The following is a 23160-nucleotide window of genomic DNA, read 5'->3' as shown; positions in this document are numbered from 1 at the left end:
ACATTCATACCATTACTGTAACTTTGCTGTTCTTGATAAACCTGATCTGCACTAACATGTTTGAGTGTAAATCAATTGTTATTTGTTAGACAAAAAGGTTTTTTTTGCACATTATCTCAACGAAGTGAGGAATTAATAGCATTAGAATATGTTAAAATGTGAGAAGACATCAGATTAGCTGCATTAAACATGTTTTTATTTCATTGTTTTCATATCCCACTCTGATATTGGGTTTTAAACACGTTTCTTTACTTCAAAAATTAAATGCATGGATATTTTTGTGACTCCACAGAAAAAAAAAAAACCTTGATCGCGTTGTTTTTTTCATGCCTAAGGAGGAATAAAACACTGAAGAAAAAAAAAATCCTGACTAATGTTCTCACAATTAATGCATGAAAGGGTTAATGTCCTAAAAATAAGGCAGATCCTTTTAATGTAACTGAGTCAAATATCAGTTGTGACTCTAAACATGAGGAACTGAAAACTAGTAAACAAATTAATTTCAACGACTGCACAATGATACAAATATGGTGTAAAAAAGCAAAGAGCTGGAGGTGTGATATTTCTATTTTATGTACATAAGGGATGTGAGACACATTTATCTTTATCTAATAGTGCTAATTAATCCTTACCACAGAATCAAAAACACAGACGTTTAAGAGGTCACTGATCTTTGGTTTAATTTGTATGAAAACAATCAAATAAGACAGTGTTAGTGAAATGTAAAGGCCATAGAACACAGAATCTAAGGTTACGTTCAGACAGCAGGTCTTCATGCACAATTCGGATTTTTTGGTGAAATCTAGTTGTTTTTTTTTGTGTGCTCGTTCTTATTACACATTGAGTGCGACTTCTATCCGTTTTGAGTATGAACTGAATGTGACCCTGAAGTGAGCCACATGCACAAAAGAGGTCCTGATGTAATAGGTGACCACGCAGACACACACTGTGTTTACGGAACTAAATGTGGTTTTCCTGCCACTCCTTGTCCTAGGACGCAGAATTGTGACATTTGTCGCGTTTGTTGAATTTCCTTCGGGATTAAAAAGTATCTATCTATTTCAATGACATAAAGGTTGGATAAATGCAACCTGGTCGTTCAGACTGAAGTCACATTGGAAAATATCAGATACGTATCAGATTTAGGACCACATTTGAAAATGGCCTGGGTCAGATAAGAAAAAAATCAGATTAGTGCTGTTCAAACTGTCTTTAACAGATTGGGTACAGGTCACATATGGGCAAAAAAAAAAAAAAAACGGATTTGGAACACATTTACCTGCGGTCTGAACGTAGCATAAAAGTACAGGAGGGGGAGTCATGTATGAAGAGGGGACTAATAACAGGATTTGCTGGATGAAATCTTAGGCACATTTTCTTTTGTATCCGTTACTCGCCTCCACAGAGTTCCAGTAAGATTTTGCGGTAGTCTCCAGATGTGTCTCCCTATTTAAGAAAAAAAAAAGTGAGCTTCCAACAAAAATTATATATGCAGCAATTTGATTCACATTTAAACTTTTACAAGATGAAAATCAACCATCCAGACATACCTTAAAATGATTCACAGTCCAAACCTTCAGACAGTTTATATATAGACTCACCTTAATGAAGGAGAAGAGAGTCTTGCTGTACATTTTCAGAAACTCTGCCTTTATATCCAACATGTCAATCTCAGCTCTAGCCACCATTATTCTGACCAGGACGCTATCTGTGGTACCCAGACCCTGACAAAGGAAACAACAGTGTCAGTCCTGAGAAACACCCAGCTTCTTTCATGGAATCCTTCATAACCCTGGAATCAAAGTTATTATTACTAACAGTACAGCAGCACATTAAAATAATTCACAAATAATTTACAAAAATATCACAATTACAGGAAAAGATCTTATTATTATGGGATTCTGATCACATAATTATAAGAAGAAAATCTCAAAATTATGACAAACATTCCTTCTAGTAATCAATCGCCTAGGCCTCTATTTTCTGCTCCATAATTACAATCCTGATTTTCTGTGAAATCTAACTACATTTTTCTTTAAAGAATGATATAAAGCAAAGTACAAACATAAATATACTTAAAAAGAGGTATAAACATTTTTTTTCTAAATAAGTATATGGAAGATGAGGGATATAAATAGTATTGTCCCAAATACCATTCGTGATTTCTTGGAATTAAGAGAGAGTAATTCTAATTTCAGAGATCTTCATATTTGTGGACTAAAGTGAGGGCAAATGTAAAGTCTAGATGGACTGGGGTTGTGGGTGTGAAATTATGGGATGGACCTAATGATGCATTTAAGTTACCACATTCACTCCTTTGGCAAAGTAAAAAAAAAAGCCTTGAGTTTCAAATTATTTAGGAATATTGAATTGAGATGGTAGATATGTTTTTGTTGTTTTTCATTTATTTATTTTTTTGTTTATGGTGTGAATGCTCGATGCTGTACACATTTAATTTAATGTAAGCAGTGTATCAGGTGAAAAGAATAGGCAAAAAAATAAGCTTTTGCTTCTAGCCTACTCCTTTATTGGTTTTTATGATTATCGTAATTATTGTACTAAGTGCAATTATTGATGTACAAACCAAAATAAATTCATTCATTCATTTACTGTATTTCCTCTTCTTTCAGACAACCTTCAAGGAGTTTGTGAAATGCCTGTTTCATATATGGACTGGACAGATGGATGGACAACCCACAGCTGTTGGTTCCATCAAAAATAACTTCTATTTACAGTTATTGAAGTATTACAGTTTGTCCAGTTCTATTCTAGTCAAGTTTATTTAACAGACATGATCCACTTGGTCTTGACCAGGATCTTAATTTTGTTTATAATTAACTGATCAGGAACAGTTATTTGGTTTATGACAGGACTAAAGGCATCAAATCCAATTAAGTTAGGGTTTGTAATTGTTCAAGAATACAGTCATGTGATTCATGTGGTCAGGATCATCACTGAAACTGGACTGAGCAGTAAAATCTGTTCTGACAAAGTCATGAGTCAGTTATACTGTCCTCTGTGGACTGGACGCCCCCCCCCCCCCCTCCAGTACTGTGTTTTCTTTGCACTACTGTCACATCCTCAGATCACTGTCACTGCTGTACTTGACAGTATTGTAGTATTCAGCTGTTGTATATTTCACCAGCTTCATTCAAATATATACCTTCATTGACTTGTACAGTCGTTCAGCAAAGAATGCAGGCTTGTTCTTCATGCATTTCACTGGAATACAAAAAAAAAAAAACTTATATTCTGCATCTGTCTGTCTCTCAAAGCTATCGTCATGAATCCCCAACAAAGAAACAGGTCATATCTGTAAAATTAAACTATAAAATGAAAAAAGGTTCATATTCATATTTTGGACTCAAAACATTGTTTCTTTTTCCTTTTTAACACGTTTTTTTTTCCCTTCTACCACTTTCTTTGTTGGAGATCCATTACAGTAACTTTGAACCGGACTGTTTTACAGGTGTATTTACAGGTCTTATTTGTACTATTATATCAGCTGACACTCACCGATGGCCAGGAATATGTCCTCTAAGCTTCCAGACATCTCCCTCTTGATGCTTTCCTCAATGTCTCTTCCAGAAATCTTCTGATACTCCTCAAACACTTAAGGTTGAGACATTGTGTAATCAGTGGATCATGTCTTTGTGTTTGAGAATTACATTTTGAACTTCCACTAGAAGCTCATACGTCCATATTTGTGTGACTCTGTTAACTCTCCATGTTCCTTTGCATGTCTCTGTTGCCAGTTGCTAATTTGAAGAAGTTATAAAAGTTTATAACCACAGCAGATGACAAAGACAAACATGGAGATAAGAGTTGCAACATCATATATGCAAACTTGTTGGAATACCTCTGAGCAGATGGTTTCGGTTCCTGACACAGAGAACAGTGAGGAATTTCACTTCATCCGTTCCCCATCGAGCCTCACCAGCCTCGTAGATCTCCTACAACCGATACAACAAATACACACATGAGACACACAACAGAAACAACTGTAGTAGTTTTATCCCACATGTATTTACAGTCGCTCATTCATGCATGAATATACGAAAGAAATGGATGTATGGACATTGATGACAAAAACTAAATACACTATTATTTTTATTCAACAGTTTCAGTTTTAGGTTGCAGGATATTAAAAGAATCATCTGGTCCTTTCTGGGTTTTAAAATAATTGAAATCTAACTTCAGGTATAAAGCAGCAGACATCAGTCATTATTTATTGAACAAGTCTGAATCCAAAATGGAAAAGTGTGCGAAAAACCAAGGTGAGCCCATGGTTCAACAGCTCAGAGGAACACCGTCACCACAGAAACATCATCTGTGACTTTATCTGACTCTCACATTGTTGTAGAGGAGTTTTGATGACCTCTTCTTAACACCATTGAGGTTTGCTGACATTCATGCATGTATTACTCTCTTTACGAAACACTTGTGTTGCATTCAGGAGACAATTGAAAAGTAAGAAATTTGCTGAACAACATGATGCATTCAAGTACATGTTGTAAACTCATAAATCTACTCAAATGGCCATGAAGGCGAAAATAAGAAATGTGCAGAATGGACGTTTATTATATATGTCATTTAAATTTATTATCCTGCATCTCATTCATGGTATTTCATAACATTTAAGTCACTGGATGCTAATAATAATAATTTGTGATGTCCTGATCTGGATTTTTTTTTTTTTTTTTGCTTACGACCCGATTTGATTTTTTTTATGATTAGTTTTGCTGATACCGATCCGATACTTTTTACAATGAAATTTTGATTTAAATTTGGACTCATTTTTTATAAGTTATTATGCTATTATTTTACTTGAGATCACAACTGGGTGAATGTGGAACCTGAACTAAAACAACTATTATGACACCTTTGACTCTTAATAACTTTAGTATCATTTTTGTACTTTCCAAATTCACGCTGTGGGACACATTAGAACCTTTTGTGGGCTGGTTTTGGCGTGCGGGCCCTATGTTTGCCATCCCTGCTATAGAGCGTCTATGGACAAGTCTATCCAGGGATTACATGGGGGTGGGGGTGTTCCGTGCCGTACATACCTCACAATGAGTATGCACAGACCATACGACCGTACAAAGTAAAAATGAATCTTAAGACACTTTACCAATTCCTCTAAGCCTCCTGCTGTTGTGCAGCTCATTTTCCTTTTCCCTACCTTTGGAAACATTAATTTGAGGGGGCAGGACGCTTATTTAAGGCCCCCTCTTGCCCCCCCAAATTGGCCCAAACTAGTGACTAAATCCAGTCCGATCCGATCTTCTAAAAAATGCCAGATTGGCAGCCAATACCGATCTTAGATTGGATCGGGACATCCCTAATAATAACAATGAAACGTGGTTTAAGCATAACAAAAAAATTTTTAAATTATACAAGGTATATATAGATCAAATTAGTAATTTAGATTGTATGAACATGTGAATTCATACATATAGTATGCAAGGGTGAAAATCTATGAATGTGAAAGAAGAGAACTAGAAGGTAATATTTGTGGGACGGTGCATCATTACTGTAACCCTGCACCATAATGGGTTCATACAGACGTCTCTATTAGTGGCAGTTAAGGCCAAAGATGGGATGTGTCAGGTCACACCCTTGACCTTTGACAAACAAAATCAATAGAGAGAGAGAACCATTCCAGAAATAGACCAGGTCTAGACCAGCTCCAAATGTAAAGTGTCATGAGGTAACTATTGTCATGATGTGGTGTTGTATAAATAACATGTGATGAGTGATGACCAACCAGCGTTGCCAGACGTATGATAATTATCGTATTTGTACGATTAATTCACCCTCTGTACGATCAATAATTCCAAAAATCTCATAGTGTACCATAATGTGAGCCCTTCAATACATGAATATTAACAAACACAAACAGGATACATCCTGCACTGCACCCGATGCTGCGCATTGTCTCATGTGTCTCTTTACAGCCAATCAATGCACAACGTAGCACGGCAACACGAAATGTAATCAAAAGTTTATGAAGGTTTCAGCAGCTCAGGTGAAGCGTTCTTTCAAGGGACATGACTGTGATTTTAATTTTTGACTCTAAAACCTGAAGGTTTCAGCAGCTCCAGTAAAGTGTTGTTTGAAGAGACACCTGATTTTCATTTTTGATTTAGAAAGTGTGTTTTGAACCCAATAAAACTGTAAAACACCTTTCTTCAGCAAGTTTTTCCATTATTAAGCATTTTAGTGGTTGAAGTGGATAGACTGAGGTTTATTTCTAATGTATAAACAGATTCATTTTTAAATATTTATGACGCGGGACCTTGATCCATGATGGTTCATTATATGGTTCAATGTGACTGATATTCTGGGCTGTTCAGTGCAGCAGCTCACCCTCCTCCACAGATGGGGGTGCTGTTCTTTTTTCCAACAGTGCTGTTAGTTAATTTAAAGGTCAAACTGCATTATAAGACATACTATACACCATCTGTGGTCATGTTTTACGGAAGCAGATGGTCCTGAGCAACGTCAAATCAGGTATGTACGATAATTTTCCTCAAAATACGATAATTTTAAGCTTCTGGTACGATAATTTGTCATTTCCCATCTGGCAACACTGTAACCAACTGTCTTGTTCATAGTTCAACTGGATGTCCTGCCTTGGCGTCTAGAACAGCCTGGGCCTCGTTCACTGCACTGCTTTCATCCCGTCCGGCCTGAAAAACACAAACCAGATCAAGAACAAAAAAATAAGTGTAAGAGTTCACTATTGAAGACAAGAACTGTGTGTTTTTGAGAAGCTGAAGAGGGAACGGGGCTGAATGTTTGCTGACCGTGAGCAGAGACACGAGAACCCTTTGGAACATTCCAGAAGTATCTCCACAGATGGCGTCTTCCAGGCTCTTCCCATACTCTGGACATGGACGACAGCGTCAACACATTCATTCATCTGCTTTCAGTCTTCACTTTTTTTTTTTTTTTTTTTGTTAAGTTTAGTACATTTCGAATATGCAACAAAACAAAGTAATTTTACTTAGTCCTTAGAAATAAAACAGATAGTAAGAAATCATGGGAAAAAAAACAAAAACTACATATACACGAAAACAAAGTATGACTTCATTTGCACATTCGAAAAGGAGTGGGAGGAAGTAGAACTTATTTAATCCCACCCCTTCTGCACACAACAGTCTATCCTTTAGCTTCCTATCAGCAGAATATATGAAAAGTCAAGTCCCTTAGATCTCTTATGAGTAATTAACCTCACTTATTATCCTCACATACACATACATATACACCCATATTGACATACCAGAAAAGTAAATAAATAAATAAGTACATACATACATAAATCCTTGAAGGCAACGCAAATGAATACACAGTAAAGTAAACAATAAGGCCAAGTAAACAACAACAACAATCAAACAAAACATAACAATCAACAAACGCACCAAAAACAACAAACAAACGAAATAAGTCAAGACAGAATATTGATGTAACATAAGTATTAGGACCCTCTGTCTTTGTACTGGGACCAGACCGTCTGTTTATATAACAGTTTAAATCCTTGGATATTTTGGCCTTGCTTGTGTTGGATATCCAGACTGTTCCAAAGTTTCCTATTTATTTGTTTTATTTAACCTGTATTATATTCAACTGTAACGTTCTGTTTTTATTGCTTGAATGCAACCTACTTTTGCACAACTAGACAAAACTCAAATGTGTTGTTTTGAGCACACAGAGCCATCACTACACATTAACAGTAGAAATGAACAATACGTGTAGTTTTTGCTTTTCTGTGTTTTACGTGTGTAAGTGGTATAATGGTTTTCATTCATCCAGGTATCTAAATGTGTACAGTATGGATCTGCATTCTACTAAATACACACTATACATAGAAATAACTCATCAAGTAAAAGAAGCAAAATGGTGTCAGTGTCAATACTGAAGGAGTAAATAATGTCTATGTCAGTGGATGTAGCACTTAAATTATGTTTAAACCTTTATTAATGGTATTATGTCAACAAATCATTTAAAATCATGGTCAATAGATTCATTTTTTAAGTTGTAAAAACTGTGGCGAGTGGAAATGTTGAGTGCTGACACCACATTATGTTAAAATCTTTTGTATATTTACATTACAAAACTGCTTTGAATAGCACACTGTCATTTAGGAAGTAGTATTACCGGTATATAGCTGGTATTAAATAAGGCCACGTATCCATATGTGTTCAGGTATACAAACATTTTAAACAATTCCCAGTGGTAAAAACACTTGTGCAAAATATTATTTATACAAACTGAAAGACAACGTGGCTTCAACAGCCCTTGGAAAAAGAAAACTGGGTGGTGTCACTGCAACCATGAAGGGGCAAATAAGCAGACGATATATATACAGCCACAAGTGGACTCATGAATCATTGATGCCATCCACTGTTACCTAATAATGGATTTGATTGTATTTCCAAACAAAGAAACACGGGTCACTGACAGACACAGAATATTCAGTATCATTCACATCCATAAGCATCAACAGACATACAGGTGAACAGCACAGACTGTTACCTTTCTTGTAGACAGCACAGATGGCTTTTATTTCATCATTTGACCTCGAAGCCAGAATATCAATGAGACAAGCCTCTTCTGTTCCTGCTCCCTGTGGTCAGTGGGGAAAGCTGAACATTAAAACCACATATGAAGACACAGTGGAGGTCAGAACTGAAGAAAAAAAATCAGGTTTATGAAGCTGAAGAGTGCCAAGATGCATCCTATGATTGGTATGAATATCATCTCCCATGACTAGACCATAACCATAACTATAATTACAACCATAACTATAGTTACAACCATAACCATAACCATAACTATAACTATAATTACAACCATAACCATAACTACAACCAAAAAATAACTACAACCAAAATCACAACCATACCAATAGTACTTTCTTACCCTGTTACAGTTTAATACTATAGTACTTCTCTACCCGGTTACAGTTTAATACTATAGTACTTCTCCACCCGGTTATAGTTTAATAGTACATCTCCACCCTGGTACAGTTTAATACTATAGTACATCTCCACCCTGTTACAGTTTAATACTATAGTACTTCTCCACCCTGTTAGTTTAATACTACAGTACTTCACCCTGTTACAGTTTAATACTATAGTACTTCTCCACCCTGTTAGTTTAATACTACAGTACTTCACCCTGTTACAGTTTAATACTATAGTACTTCTCCACCCTGTTAGTTTAATACTACAGTACTTCACCCTGTTACAGTTTAATACTATAGTACTTCTCCACCCTGTTAGTTTAATACTACAGTACTTCACCCTGTTACAGTTTAATACTATAGTACTTCTCCACCCTGTTACAGTTTAATATTATAGTACTTCTCCACCCTGTCACAGTTTAACAGTGCTTCTCTACCCTGTTACAGTTTAACACTATAGTACTTCTCCACCCTGTTGATTGCACAAGTTACTTAGTTCCTATTCCGGATGCAAATCATTAAAACCAGGTCATAAATGTGAACTTCACCCTCTGTTCAAACTATGAATACTGATTCATCATCTTGACATTTTACCTGCATGTCTGTCTAACTTCAAATATTATATAAAATGACAAAGTATAACACAATACAGGGTGTCCACAAAGTGTCTTTACAATTTAAAACATTCATTACAAAATAAATTGATGAGACATGTTAATCAGATTTGTTCTATGTACTCTGTAACTGCATAAACGTTGGTACCATATCTTTGTCGCTGGCTTTGGTCTTTGCATGGATTCGGAAAATAAGGAAAAAATGGACCCTCAGCAGTTATTCTTTAGACAGATAAAGACGCTTTGACTCTGACCTTCATTGCATTTCTCAGCTCATAGGCATCATAAACAGGAGGCAGCATCAGCAGACCAAGAGCGACACTCCTGAAGTTCCCACTCAGTTCAGAGGAAAGATCGTCAGCCAGGTCCTGCAATAGATGAATGAATGAATGAATGAATGAAGCAGAAAATCAATCAGATACAGAACTACACCAAGACAAGACTGTCACCGTGCACTTTGACTTTGACTTAATCAGTCTGACAGGTTTTATGTCCATACTAGTGTTGACAGTGTGGACATGACACATTCCTCACTCCACTGGAGGGGCCCATGAACTGACGGGACATTGATCTGAACACAGTTCTCCAATGGTGGTTTCACTCATCCTTTAGGCTCAGATTCTGCTTTTCAGTTTCTGTTGCTCCATCCATTAAGAATTTACGGTTAGACCTTATTGATCCTTTGCTAGGCTCTGCACAGTGTACTCTTTTAATCATTAATATATTGATCCATATAATCATTAAAAAAGAGAAGTGGTCAGTGGAAAGCATACCTAAACAACCTATGTTTTTAAATAGGGAATTACTTCCTTTCCTACAAACAACAAAGTTCTCTTTGTTCAGGTCTTTACTACTGTTGGCTTATTTCTTTTTTACAGTTAATAATTAACATACACGTTATCAGTTAGATGTTAACCCAGCAAACCTGAAATGCAAAACATACAGGGACATGGTTTGGTGGTAGCCAGTGCTACTACCAAAGGCCTCCAGCAACATTATTTGTGGTGCGGGAGTCAGTTCTTTGCATCTTTTCCTGCATGTTTGTTAAATGTTGAAAAAAAGCACTTTTGTATCAGAAATAGTTCTACCTTAAAGTAAAAAAAATCCACAGAACTTACCTTTCCTATTGCCTGCTTGTAAGCCTCCTTAATGCGCTGCCTCTGGGCCACGGTACGATGTGACAAGATGTCGATGATAACCAACTCATCAGTGCCTGCAACAACAAAATACTTTAAACACATACCACTTTTACCAACAGGTTGTGGCATCATCTTTAGGACAAAGACTTATTCATGAACATAGCTTTACTGCCATGAGTATGGAAATCAATCAGGAATCTTAAATCAGGGGAAGAATAATCCAACCTACAAAAACATTAACATCAACGGAACAGAAATATACTGTTTTTAAAAAAAGCAATTATTGTCATAGGCCCCTTAAGTTTTTGATGAATGTGCATCTTTGAGGCAAAATACAATACACACTCTCCTGAATGAATGAACTATGATAATTAAGACTGCACCTGCATTCAAGCACTAAGATTCAACACTTTGCATCGCTGGCGGAGGTCGGGGGTGTGGGCCCGTCGCTGGTTCTCTGTTGTGGCCCCAACTCCTCCCAGTATCACATGAACCCACCATACACACAATCCCTAGGCTGGCTGCCCCATGGTTGGCATCCCTGGGTTGGTCGGCCTGGGGCCCAGGGGATGGGGGCTTTGGGCCTGGGGGCCTGGGGGCCTGGGGGCCTGGGGCCTGGGGCCTAAGGGGCTGGGGGCTGTTGGCTGCTGTTGCCCCAGGTCAGCTAAACCTGGAGCAACCAGCCTTTCAAGCACCTAGGGCCAGGGGGAAGAGGTTAGTCCAACCTCAATTTTAACTGCACATTAGACACTCATCACACCTGCAGACCACATTACACATACACAGCTACGGACTGGGGGGAGGATGAGTATGGCAGGCAAGCGGGGGGTGAGGGTGCTTTTCTGTGGCCATGCCCCCTGTTGGTGTGGGGGCCTGGTGTCAGGTCTGGCTTTTCAGCACTACTGGAGTTATCTCCACCTTTGTCAGTCCGTCTGCCTTCCCCAGTGGGGTGGGTGGTCTCCCTGAGGATTTGCTTGCTAAGAGGGAGGGGGGTTCTGAGGTGTGGTTTAGGGTCCTTTGGGCTCTGGGGGTCGGTGGTAGTGGTTAGATCAAAACTGTCACCAGTATACTCATACAGGAGGACAAACTTCTGAACAGGACAGGTAAAAAAAAAAAAAAAAAAAAAACCCTAGTCTGAACGTTAGACTTAAACATATCATTTTCTAATAATAGTATTGATCACTCACCAGTTCCCTTCATGGCTCCCCTAAGTTTCTCGACATCTTTTTCTGCACTGAAGCCACTTGCCTCAGTCACTGTCCCACGGTTTCCGATCTAATCAGAAACAATTAAAAAATAACATATTCCTAAATAAAGAACATGATAAACATTTATGAACAGAAACACACCTTTGTCCATTCATCTGTTTTATCAGTGTTGCATTTTAAAAATATAAAAGTGACAAAATTAAAGCGTTGTCTTCTTTGAGGTATTCAAGACAAAAAAAACAAACAACAAAAAACAATCCAAGTATTTATCGAATCATATTCAAACCAACCCCTGAAAGGGAGGCAAGGGGTATTATTTTTGGTTCAGTTTGTTTGTTTGTTTGTTAACACTTTTGCAGCAAAACTATTGGTTGAATTCATACCAAATTGGGTTTATACATTACCAGTGAGACAGAATAGATGTGATTACATTTTGGGAAAACTAGGTAAAAGTTAAAAATTTTTCTGAATTTTTACAATCTTTTTTTCCCCTCATTTACTTATAATGGCTGAAGTTTGTCTATGCTGTCTACGTCTATGCTGACATCAGCACATGCATAGACATGATGACATCAGCTGGATCGATGCCAAAATAAGCTACAGTACATGCGAGGGGCAGAGTTTTCTGTGCCTGGACATTCTGACTTCCACCCACTTAATCCTGACCCTAATAACAATCCTGTGACCCTACCCCTAACCCTTATGTCAACGTGAGAGGAAATGGTCATTCTATGTCTGAATCAGCCCTGAGATGAACTGCTAACACATACACGGTGAACCCAGCCTTCATTCAGGGTTAGGGTGTTTTCATTGTTCAAACTACAATTATAGTTCAGATTAGAGACATTCTTGACATTTTATATAATAATACCTTAACAAATATACATTTCTAACGTAACGCTATTCTCAAAGGAAGTGTATGCAGTGTTTCCCACAATTATCTTATGAGGAACCTCTTTTTTTCAAATGACAAACAACTGTGACCCAGTTCATTATAGAGTTTCTACACCACTATTCGTATCTCTATACATCTATTTAATTTGTGCATCAATTAAACTTACTGACCACTTTTACTGCCGCTAACACGGCACCACCTTCTGGAACAGGTAAACCAGTTTTGATAAATGCTAAAGCTTGAAACCCAAATTTAATTGGTAACCCAAAACATATCCTGTCCATTAGGCCAAAAACAGTCTTGAATGTTTTAGAAAATGGTCTTAAACAGTGTGTGAGTGTTTTACTGTACTGAAAAGCACATATATCACTAACAGTTGTTTTTTTTTTTTTTTTAATGCATCTCTAGTAATCTGGTATCATAATACCAACATTTATAATATGATCAATATATAATATAGAAAATGATAATATGTAATTGTTCCTTCCTCTATTACAAAAGAAAGCACAACAAAATAATGTTGTGTCTAGAGTTGGAAGAATGTGTATGTATACGTACTAAATAGTACAGAACCAACTTACTGCTGCCATGATGGGATGAGTGGATTTTCAAAGTCAGGGTGTAGAAGACTACAAAAAAAGACAGGGAAATAATATTCACATATGGAATACAAAGGATGGTCATTAAAACATACAGAAAAACTGTTAAATACATTTGTTACTTCCAGGCTGGAGTTCTGTAGCCGTTTACTATGAGAGTGTTCAAATAAATCCATAAAAGCCTCCAGTTTATCCAAACCTCTGAAGTCACAGGAACATACAGAGATCAGATTATCAGCATTAGTGTCGCTTCATCTCTTCAATGTAGAACTGCACTTAAAATCCTATTATGATCAAATTTGAAAAATTATATATACATAAATATTCCAATAAACTTAAAAGTTTATAACTGGGACTATCTAATGCAGGGGTGTCAAACATGCGGCCCAGGGGCCAAGTCCGGCCTGCCAAAGGGTCCAGTCTAGCCCATGAGATGAATGTGTGAAATGCAAAAATTACACTGAACATATTAACAATCATTTTAGCTCAGGTTCCACATTCGGACCAATTCAATCTCAAGCGGGTCAGATCAGTAAAATACTATCATAATAACCTATAAATGATGAAAACTCAAATATTTTCTCTTTGTAAATGCAAACATTTTCATGTAATTTTACTGTACATACACTAAAACAAACTATCATTTCACAAAAAAAAACGTGAATAACCTGAACAAATGTAAACAACCTGAAATGTCTTAAAAGAAGTGAAATTTTAACAATATTCTGTCTGTTATTAAAAGTTTTGTGTATTTGTAGATCCACTGTGATCTGTAAGTTATAATGCTCATGTGAAAATGATAAACTGAAGCATAATATTGTTAAAATTGAACTTGTTTTTCTTAAGAAATTTTAGTTTGTTTATGTTATTCATTGTTTTAAAGGATAATTTGTAAATGAAACATTTCCATAATGTAATTTTTTTCATGCTAAAACAAAGAGGAAAGTTTAGAGTTGACGTTATTCATATATTACTATGTTATTATTTTACTAGTTCAGCTCACAGCAGATTAAATTGGGCTGAATGTGGCCCGTGACCGAAAATGAGTTTGACACCGCTGATCTAAGGTGACTGGAACCATCCTTCAGTTCTGCAGCATCACCAGAACCCAACCCTGACCCTAGGCTGCTGGGGGTTTCTGTGATACAATGAACACCTGTCTCTTCTCAAACTTTGGTTAAACTATTGATAACACAAATCTCACAGAAAACAGGAGGGATTTGTGATGGATTTGTTTTCTGTTGACCAGAGATTATCTAAACTTTAAAACAGCTCTGCTCTTTTATAAGTCTCTCCATGGTCTAGTACCAAAGTACATCTGTGACATGTCGGACCCATATGAACCATCTCACACCCTGAGAACCTCAGGGACTGGTCTTCTGCTGGTGCCCAGAGTCAGGACTAAACAGGTGAAGCTGCGTTTCAGTTCTATGCAGCTAAACTCTGGAACAGTCTTCCTTATGACATGAGACAGACCTCTACTGTGACAATTTTTAAGTTCAGGCTGAAAACAGCTGTTCAACTGTGCATAGAACAACTGAAAGGGTTCTATCTGCACTCTTCTCTTTCACTTTGTTTTAACTGATTATTATTTATGTTTATTGATTATGTTTTAATTGTAATTGTGAGTTTTTAACCCGTCTCTTTTCCAGTTTTGTAAAGCACTGTGAATTGCCCTGTGTATGAATTGGGCTAAAACCAGGGGTCAGCAACCCTGGTCCTTGAGGGCCGGTATCCTGCATGTTTTAGATGTTTTCCTCTTCCAGCACACCTGATGGTCATTATCAGGCTTCTGCAGAGCTTGATGATAGGCTTATCATTTGAATCAGGTGTGTTGGAAGAGGGATACATCTAAAACAACATCCCTTTGCTATACAAATAAATTTGCCTTGCCTTGCCTAACATTACCATAATGTTAATTCATTCGACCTGCTATCCAAATAAGCAACTGTGAATTATTGTTTGAAGGAAATAACTTGATGACACCATAATGCAAATACATACAACAGTAATCCAAACCCTAGTGATCCAGAGCAGTCATTCATTCATTCATTCATTCATTGATATTAAAGCAGCTGTGAATGAGTTCATCTTTCCCCTATGGTTGAGAGTTTGGAATATAAATATTACATAACCCGCTTGTCTTTTTGCCATAAATTACATGCAGAGGGTCTCCACTGGTCACATTACTGGTTTTTTCCATGTCCATGTGTGGGTTTTTTGATGTCTCTGAAAGTACTCCACTGACAGGACAGACTGTGCTTTCATTACTGCCTGTTTTAGTTTCCTGGACATGAACTTGTCAGTAGAATGCAACAAAGCAAATACAAAATACGATAGAAATCATCCTGAATTGTAATATTATTGAATTCCAAAAGGCTGAGTAGCAGACAAGTACAATCACAACTTTACTGGAAACAGACGAGTAGGAAAAAACTGCAACAACAACCACTAAGTTATTAAAGCATTTGAAATTATCTCTACAAACATCACAAATATGACGAAATGTTACAGATGAGTCAGTAGGAACCGAAAAGCACAAACAAACGGTGATTGACGAAGAAGGGCGGTGTCCACGGTACCGGAGAACTGGAATGAGTCAGAACCGAGACACACCCTGAAGTTCACAAGGCAAACACAGAGCAACGGAACGAAAAAGACAAAGAAACGGAACGAACATGTCCCCGGAGAAGACCTTACCACAGCTGGAGGAGAGACGGATGGTCAGAGAAGAAGCGGAAGAGAAAGAAGAAGTTAAGCTAACACACTTCAGGCCACGCCCCCTTGGATATGACAACAAACACCTCAGGCCCCGCCTCCTTGGATATGACAGCGGACACCTTAGGCCCCGCCTCCTTCAATAGTTGAGAGGACACCTCAGGCCCCGCCCCCTTGGATATTTCACAAGGCACCTCAAGCCCCGCCCCTTCTGATACATCTGACAAGACCCTCCTTCCGAGCACGTGAAAGTCAGTAGAGTGGAAATTATGGGGAAAAAAAGGACTATAGAAAATCAAACAAATAAATAAGACAAACATAAACAACTAAAGTGTAGAACCACAACTGATGAGCTCATAAATGATTTTAGACTGTCCTTTACTATTAACCCTTTCATGCATAGTGGTCAGTACAGTGGACAGCTATTCTACAGCTGTTCTACTTGTATCTTCATGGGTTTTGCTGTTTTATTTGCATATCAGCCAATACAGTGGACGTTCATCCATCATCCCATACATCAGGGGTGTCAAACTCATTTTGGTTCAGGGGCCATATTTAGCCCAATTTGATCTCAAGTGGGCCAGACCAGTAAAATAATGACTTAATAACCTATAAATAATGACAAATCCAAGTTTTTCTTTTTGTTTTAGTACAAAAACAACCCAATTAAATTATGAAAATATTTACATTTTACAAAAAAAGATGTGAATAACCTGAAAAAACAGACATTTCATTTGAAAAATTAGTGCAATTTTAACAATATTATGACTCGACTTATTATTCATACATCTACATTACACACAATATACATAAACATTTGGTAACAGGCATAATATTGTTAAAATTGTACATTTCAGGTTGTTCATCTTTGTTTATACTTATGTGTTTATTTGCATTTTATTGTGAAAGAATAGTTTTGTAAATGTAAATATTTTCACTGTGTCATCTTATTTTTTTCACTTAAATTTTTTCCACATAATTTTTCACAAAGAAAATTTGTAGTTGTCATTAATTATGGGTTATTGTGTTGTTATTTTTACTGTAGATCACATCGGTCTGTATGTGGAACCTGAACCAAAATGATTTTGATAACCTTGACTGTTCAGGTTAATTTTTGCACTTTCATCCCGTGGGCTGGAATGGAACCTATGGCGGGCCGGTTTTGGCCCACGGGATGCATGTTTGACACCTGTGCCATACACTGACATTCATACCATTACTGTAACTTTGCTGTTCTGGATAAACATGATCTGCACTAACATGTTTGAGGATAATTGTAACACTAACACTGTAATTACACTACAATTAACTGTTTTCTTAAATAAAGAGGTTTTTTTTTTGTAAATTATCTCCATGAAGTGAATAATAACTAGTATTAGAGTATGATAAAATGTGAGAAAACATCAGATTAGCTGCATTAAAAATGTTTTTATTTCATAGTTTTTACACAGTTTATCACTTTCTGATGATGAGTTTTAAATACATGTTTCTTTGCTTCAAAAATTAAACGCATGGTGTCCAGCTGAGTGGACATGTTTGTAACTCTACAAAAATAGATTCATAAAAAATTTTTCAATTGCGTTGTTTTTTTCATGCCTAAAGAGGAATAAAAACACTCAAGAAAAAATTATTGACTAAGGTTCTCATAATTCATGCATGAAAGGGTTAATTATTAACTGTAAGCATATGTATTTCCAAATAGGATTTACTACTATACATACATTTTATATAATGTGATTTTTAATAGGCTGTTTTCCCATAGTCAGAGCTATGTGTACATTTATTTAAGAGGACTTATTTACTATGTACTTATCTAGGACCACACCCTACTGTAGATAAGGCTGGAACCCTTCTGCTTTTAGTTTAACTTTCCTCTATTCTTAGGGGTAGAACATAGAAATGGAACAGATATCACAGTATTAAAAGGATTAAATTCTTACAGAAGAGAATGGTAGATAACTTGTCATTTTCTGGGTGTGGCTGAAGTTCACAAATACTGAGTGACTGATGACGTAGCGTCTGGAAATTCAAGATAATTAGATACAGATGGAAGAAGGACAGAGAGGAACGTATTCCTCCACATACATTTAAACAGAGGAATACACATTATACACAATCTGATTAGTGTGTAACCTTCATTCTTTACAAACACAGTGATGTTGGTATGCTGAATGGAACACCGATTGGTCAACAATGTCTCATGACCCTCACACACATCACAGTTATGTTCCTGATGGTACAGTGCATTTGTGAAGTTGAGTTAGTTAAACTTTAATATTGATATCTAGGATCATAATGTTAGTTCTTTACATGTCTGCACCGTAGAACATGGAGGGCCTGCTGTTCTCGATCATGACACATGTGACTGAAGGAGTACTGAGGGGTGTTCCAGAAAGGGGGTTATGTAAAAACTCTGAGTCTGTTGACCCTGAGATGAGGGAAACTCTGGGTTTTCCATTCCAGAAAGAGAGGTAAACCCTTGTGTCTGTCACCATGGTAACTTCATCTGTGAACATAACCTGCTCACTGGCAGGTTTTCTTTAAGAAACCCTGAGTTTCACCTGACTCCTCCCACTTGAAACACACTGTTAGACCTGGGTTGTCCGTAGCATCCCACAGATAAGGCCCAATGCCAGTTCATCCCTTGGCCCCTCCCCTTTACCCCTCCACCCCCATCTTGCACATTCATGTGACGGGGTAAGGATGGGGATTCTCGATGAGTCAGAGGGGAAGGGCTAAGGGGGGAGGGCTGTTTGGCCCTCCCAGTGGAGATTTTTCAGGACCACACAACAAATGGAAGAGTATGAGATATTTCCCATAATTCTGTTTGAATCATTGGCAAGATGGAGGTAAACACAGCAAAAAAGTGTAGCAGTGTGATGAAAGAAACACAAATGTAAGTATTTTCTTTGTAAATAACATGGTACATGGTAAGAAACTGAACACTTTGTGCAAATATCATTTTTGTCTCCCTGATATAAAACACACCCACGTGTATCCACTTTACTTACAGGACAGGCTGATTGGTACCTTCTAGGAGACAGAAGACATCCATGCCAGCCCTCTCTGCTGACCCCTGACCTCAAAAAACATTTTAATGTGTTCCACTGCAGGGTTCAGATGACCATAAACATGGTCAAATCCTGGTCCCAGTGCCAGTGTAAGCTCAGGGTGACCCCAGAGAGGGTAAGTGACATCACTATGGCATGTGTTGTTCTCCATAATACTGGCACTATTAGAGGAGATCAACACCCACAGGGTTAGGGTTAGGGTTAGGCTAACCCCAGACGAATGACCCCAAAGACGACCATGCTACTGACCCTGAGGATGACCATCCTATTGACCTGCAGATGTCCAGGATGGAAGGGCATCAGATTTAATTTTGCAGGAATTACTTTTCAGATTAATCCTCTACCACAGTCATCACCAGTCAAATAAAGACACAGAATTCACATTTTGTTCTTCTTTATTCCCTAATAGTAAAAATACAACAGTTAGGATCTGTAATATTGTTCCAAACTATTATCAACTGTCACCTGTGACATTGCACCCACCTGAACTGGTGTTCCACTAATTGAATTCCTAGGCGGGCCTTCCTGATCTGTCCATCCAAATACAATATGTCTTTGTCCATTTTTTGCATCTTTTTTAGGCGATGCCTCCTATGCAGTGCTTTAACTGATAACTGGGAAAACATATACTACTTAATATACAACTTAACATATACTACATATACTACTTTACTGTAGTATGTACAGTACATGAACATTATGTTCCAATTATATTATAATGTTTTATTTTCAGTGTGCTTTTATTTTAATGTGTAAACACTACTGAGAAGTGTGGTAGTGATCTTTGATCTCTGTGGAACTCTAATATTTTTACTGATTAAGGTTTTTCTGGTTGAAGTCATAAAAGTAAATTAGAGTTTTAAAATTTGAATCAGTCAGCTTTCTAACTTAACTTGTCTGACAAAGCTGAACCCCAAAAAAGTCTTGAAAAATTAAATAATTCTTGTGTATATCACTCAACACTACTGATATAACAGGGGTATATTCTGGCCTGGGGGTATACTTTGGCCTGTTACAGTCTTACACACTTCTCTGCGCCTCCAGAGCAGATACTTGTTTTAAACCTTATAGAGGCTCTGTCTGTCCCCGACCATCTAAAGTTAATTTATTTAAAACAAAGACAAAAACAGCTGTACACTAAAACCTAATAAAAATCAACAACAACACTCCAACAATACAAAAGCACAAGAAAATAAAATGTGTCCTCCTGAATATTAGATCTCTACCATCCAAAACTGTATTAATCAGTGATATCATATCAGATTATCAAACAGATTTATTGTGTTGAACATAAACTTGGCTTTGTGAGGAGGAGGATGTGTCCTTAAATGAACCCTCTCCACCTAATTATCGTAATAATCACATTCCTCCAGACTCAGGCTGAGGACAGTGTCAAGAAATAATTGTATATTTTGATGAATCTAATTTCAATAAATGTTTCTTTTTCATCTCTAGAGTTTGTTTTGTCAGTTCTGAAAAAATGCTGTTTTACTTTCACACAAGGATTCAATAGTTTTTATTATAATAACAATGTTGTACCTCTATATTTCTCAAATATTTGTTACATTGTGATCACAAATTATCATTTTATACCACAGTAACTCCCTGATTTTTTTTTTTTTTTTTCCAACTCTCACTAAGGAATAAATATTCACCTTATAGTGTATGTGAGCTCAGCTTTTTGGGATGGGTCACTTTACACTGAAAACATGTGTTGAAGTAAAACTACTGTCTCTGTCCTGGATAACAAAGGCCTGCAGTGACATCTGGAGGTTTTGATGATTCAGTGCAGCTCCATGATGATGATGATCAGACTGGGTGAACTTCTGTCCACACAAATGTCCACTGCTGGGATGATTTAACCCATAAAGACCCAAACATCCACCTTTAACCTAAACCATCTACTGATCTAAACTGTTTAATACTTGTTGATCCACTACTCCTATCACTCCATGTAAATAACTGATGTAAAATACAGTTCTTCATCTTTTCATGGTCATCAGATTTGACCCATTTGGACGTTCAGAGGCTCCGTAGTTACCGTGGAAACACCGTCATCTTCTACAACATTGATTCACCAGTAAAACCCATGGAGTTGGATCAATGACAGTGGATGGACACACTGGGTTTATGTTCAGTTAATGAGAGATTTAGCTGAACAAGTCACTGTCACTTCAGTTTTCTCTGTTTTGATACAATAACATTTGAATTTACTGTTTTCACGAACATCTACATTAAATATAGGAAAGTAAATACAGGAAAATACATGATTTGCAGTGAAAAATGCAAAATACAGAGGATTTTATTTATTTATTTATTTATTTATTTTACCTTTATTTAACCAGGAAGTCCCATTGAAATTAGGAATCTCTTTCGCAAGGGAGACCTGGCCAAGGCAGCAGACATACAAATTCCAAACAACATAAAAAACATACATGATACACAATTAACAATAAAACACAATAACAACTTTTTAACCGTCAAGAAAAACTGTGACATTCCTCCTTCACTGCATTCTCCATCATACTTTTAAAATCATTTACAGAAATGAATGTAACAGAAATGAATGGTGATAAATCACTTAAAGGTTAAATAGAGAAAAAAATAATAATTTGGGAGCTGACACAAAAGTAGCACAGGGTCTTTATGGGTTCAAATGTGACACTGGAAAATTATATTGACTTCTTCCTCAATACAACTCAAGTTCAGAAATGCCTAAAAAAGACGAATTGAAGTTCTGCACATTTTTGTACTTATAACAATTTAATTATAAGTAGATATGTCTAATTAATGTGGGACAAAATATCAACCACCTGGAAACAGTCAGGAGGTGATCTACCAGTACAGTGCTCTACAGCTACAGAACAGTATCTCATGTACAACTGTGTATGATCACTGCAGACTTATCTGTCCAATGGACTGGAAGGGACTTTCGGTTGAACCTTATGCTCTGTAAAATTTCATTACCTTTGTGGCAAAACTGTACACGCACAAAAAACTGCGATAAAATCCTCATACACTACTATATTTTTTTTGCTTTTCTTTCTTTCTTTTTTCTTTTTTTTTTTTTTTTTTAAGAACTCTTAAACAGCTTCAGCTTTAAACAAAATTACCCAACATTCAACAACTGTCAGGATTTTAACTCTTTAAATGCCAGTTTATTTATTTGAATTCTGGATGATTTGTTACAAAAAGACACAAAAAATTTGATATTTTCCATAATAATAAATAGTAGGTGGATGGGACATTGGTGGTTATTAGAGCCTTGGATATGTCAAATTAGTGACAAAATTGATTTGATGTCATTAGTATTTTTTCTGTAGTGTCAGATACTCCCTTGGTTTCCCTTGTGGACAAAAATGCCAACCACATTTTTAATCTCAATGCCGTTATACTATATAATCTTACATTCTGTAATGTCAACATTTCATTTTGAAGAGAACTAGTGATATTTGACATTTTTACTGTATTCCACCAGTTTCAACCATTTTCCCATTATAGGAGCCATGGAATTGAAATTTTTTTTTGTCATATTATGGGGCCATATGACTTGTGATTTGTGTGTTTGTGTGTGTGCGTGTGTGTGCAAATTAATTAAAGCTTCAACACCAAAAGAGACACAATAGAACATACGAAATACTAATGCGTTGACTCACTGGGATCCACAGGTTCTAGATGTGGTAGTTTTTCTGCTGTGGTGTATTCGTGCATGCTGTACCACATTTGACTAGCAGTCACCGCCAAAACGTTCTGGGTATAGCAATGTCATTGTAAGGCTATTGTATTCAAAATTACTAATATCTCCCAAAATATTGGTCCTATCAATTTGCTGTATCTCCATGAAGCAAACTTTCAGTGGTCCAGTTGTTTGACATTATTTATTGTTTGTTTAATGTTTATTACTTGAATAACTCCTCATTCATGAGAGAGTGAGAGGAGTTAAAG

At 36.8% G+C, this 23160-nt stretch overlaps 1 protein-coding gene and 1 long non-coding RNA gene across 3 annotated transcripts; one reads left to right on the top strand and one right to left on the bottom strand.

Moving 5' to 3' along the window:
* Positions 1–654: 654 nt before the first annotated feature.
* anxa4 (annexin A4) lies at positions 655–16228 on the bottom strand. Of its 2 annotated transcripts, none has more exons than XM_030150462.1 (13): positions 16127–16228; positions 13409–13456; positions 11912–11999; positions 10704–10798; positions 9840–9953; positions 8542–8632; positions 6813–6892; positions 6639–6695; positions 3860–3953; positions 3517–3612; positions 3164–3222; positions 1602–1724; positions 655–1446 (listed from the first exon to the last, which is right to left on the bottom strand). In XM_030150462.1, exons 2-13 carry the CDS (start codon positions 13415–13417, stop codon positions 1390–1392), a joined length of 963 nt encoding a protein of 320 aa, XP_030006322.1. In that variant the 5' UTR covers positions 13418–13456; positions 16127–16228; the 3' UTR covers positions 655–1389. The 2 variants fall into 2 exon arrangements, with proteins under 2 accessions (XP_030006322.1, XP_030006323.1); XM_030150463.1 differs by lacking the exon at positions 16127–16228 and adding an exon at positions 15957–16084.
* On the top strand, positions 6407–23160 carry LOC115430454 (uncharacterized). The gene is made up of 5 exons (XR_003936939.1): positions 6407–6597; positions 13555–13560; positions 13608–13613; positions 20878–20882; positions 23150–23160. It is a non-coding gene; the product is annotated as an uncharacterized LOC115430454 (long non-coding RNA).

Source organism: Sphaeramia orbicularis, chromosome 12, assembly GCF_902148855.1.
Source record: "Sphaeramia orbicularis chromosome 12, fSphaOr1.1, whole genome shotgun sequence".
Taxonomy (NCBI): Eukaryota; Metazoa; Chordata; class Actinopteri; order Kurtiformes; family Apogonidae; genus Sphaeramia; species Sphaeramia orbicularis.
Note: the sequence above shows the minus strand (reverse complement) of the source record. Positions and strands in the feature narration are given on the sequence as shown.

Excerpts from the sequence above, each read along its gene's own strand:
- anxa4 (XM_030150462.1), bottom strand. Across the intron at positions 10,799-11,911 it reads GGGAGCCATGAAGGGAACTG|GCACTGATGAGTTGGTTATC; the intron begins GTGAGTGATCAA and ends TTGTTGTTGCAG. Across the intron at positions 3,613-3,859 it reads CCGAAACCATCTGCTCAGAG|TGTTTGAGGAGTATCAGAAG; the intron begins GTATTCCAACAA and ends CTCAACCTTAAG.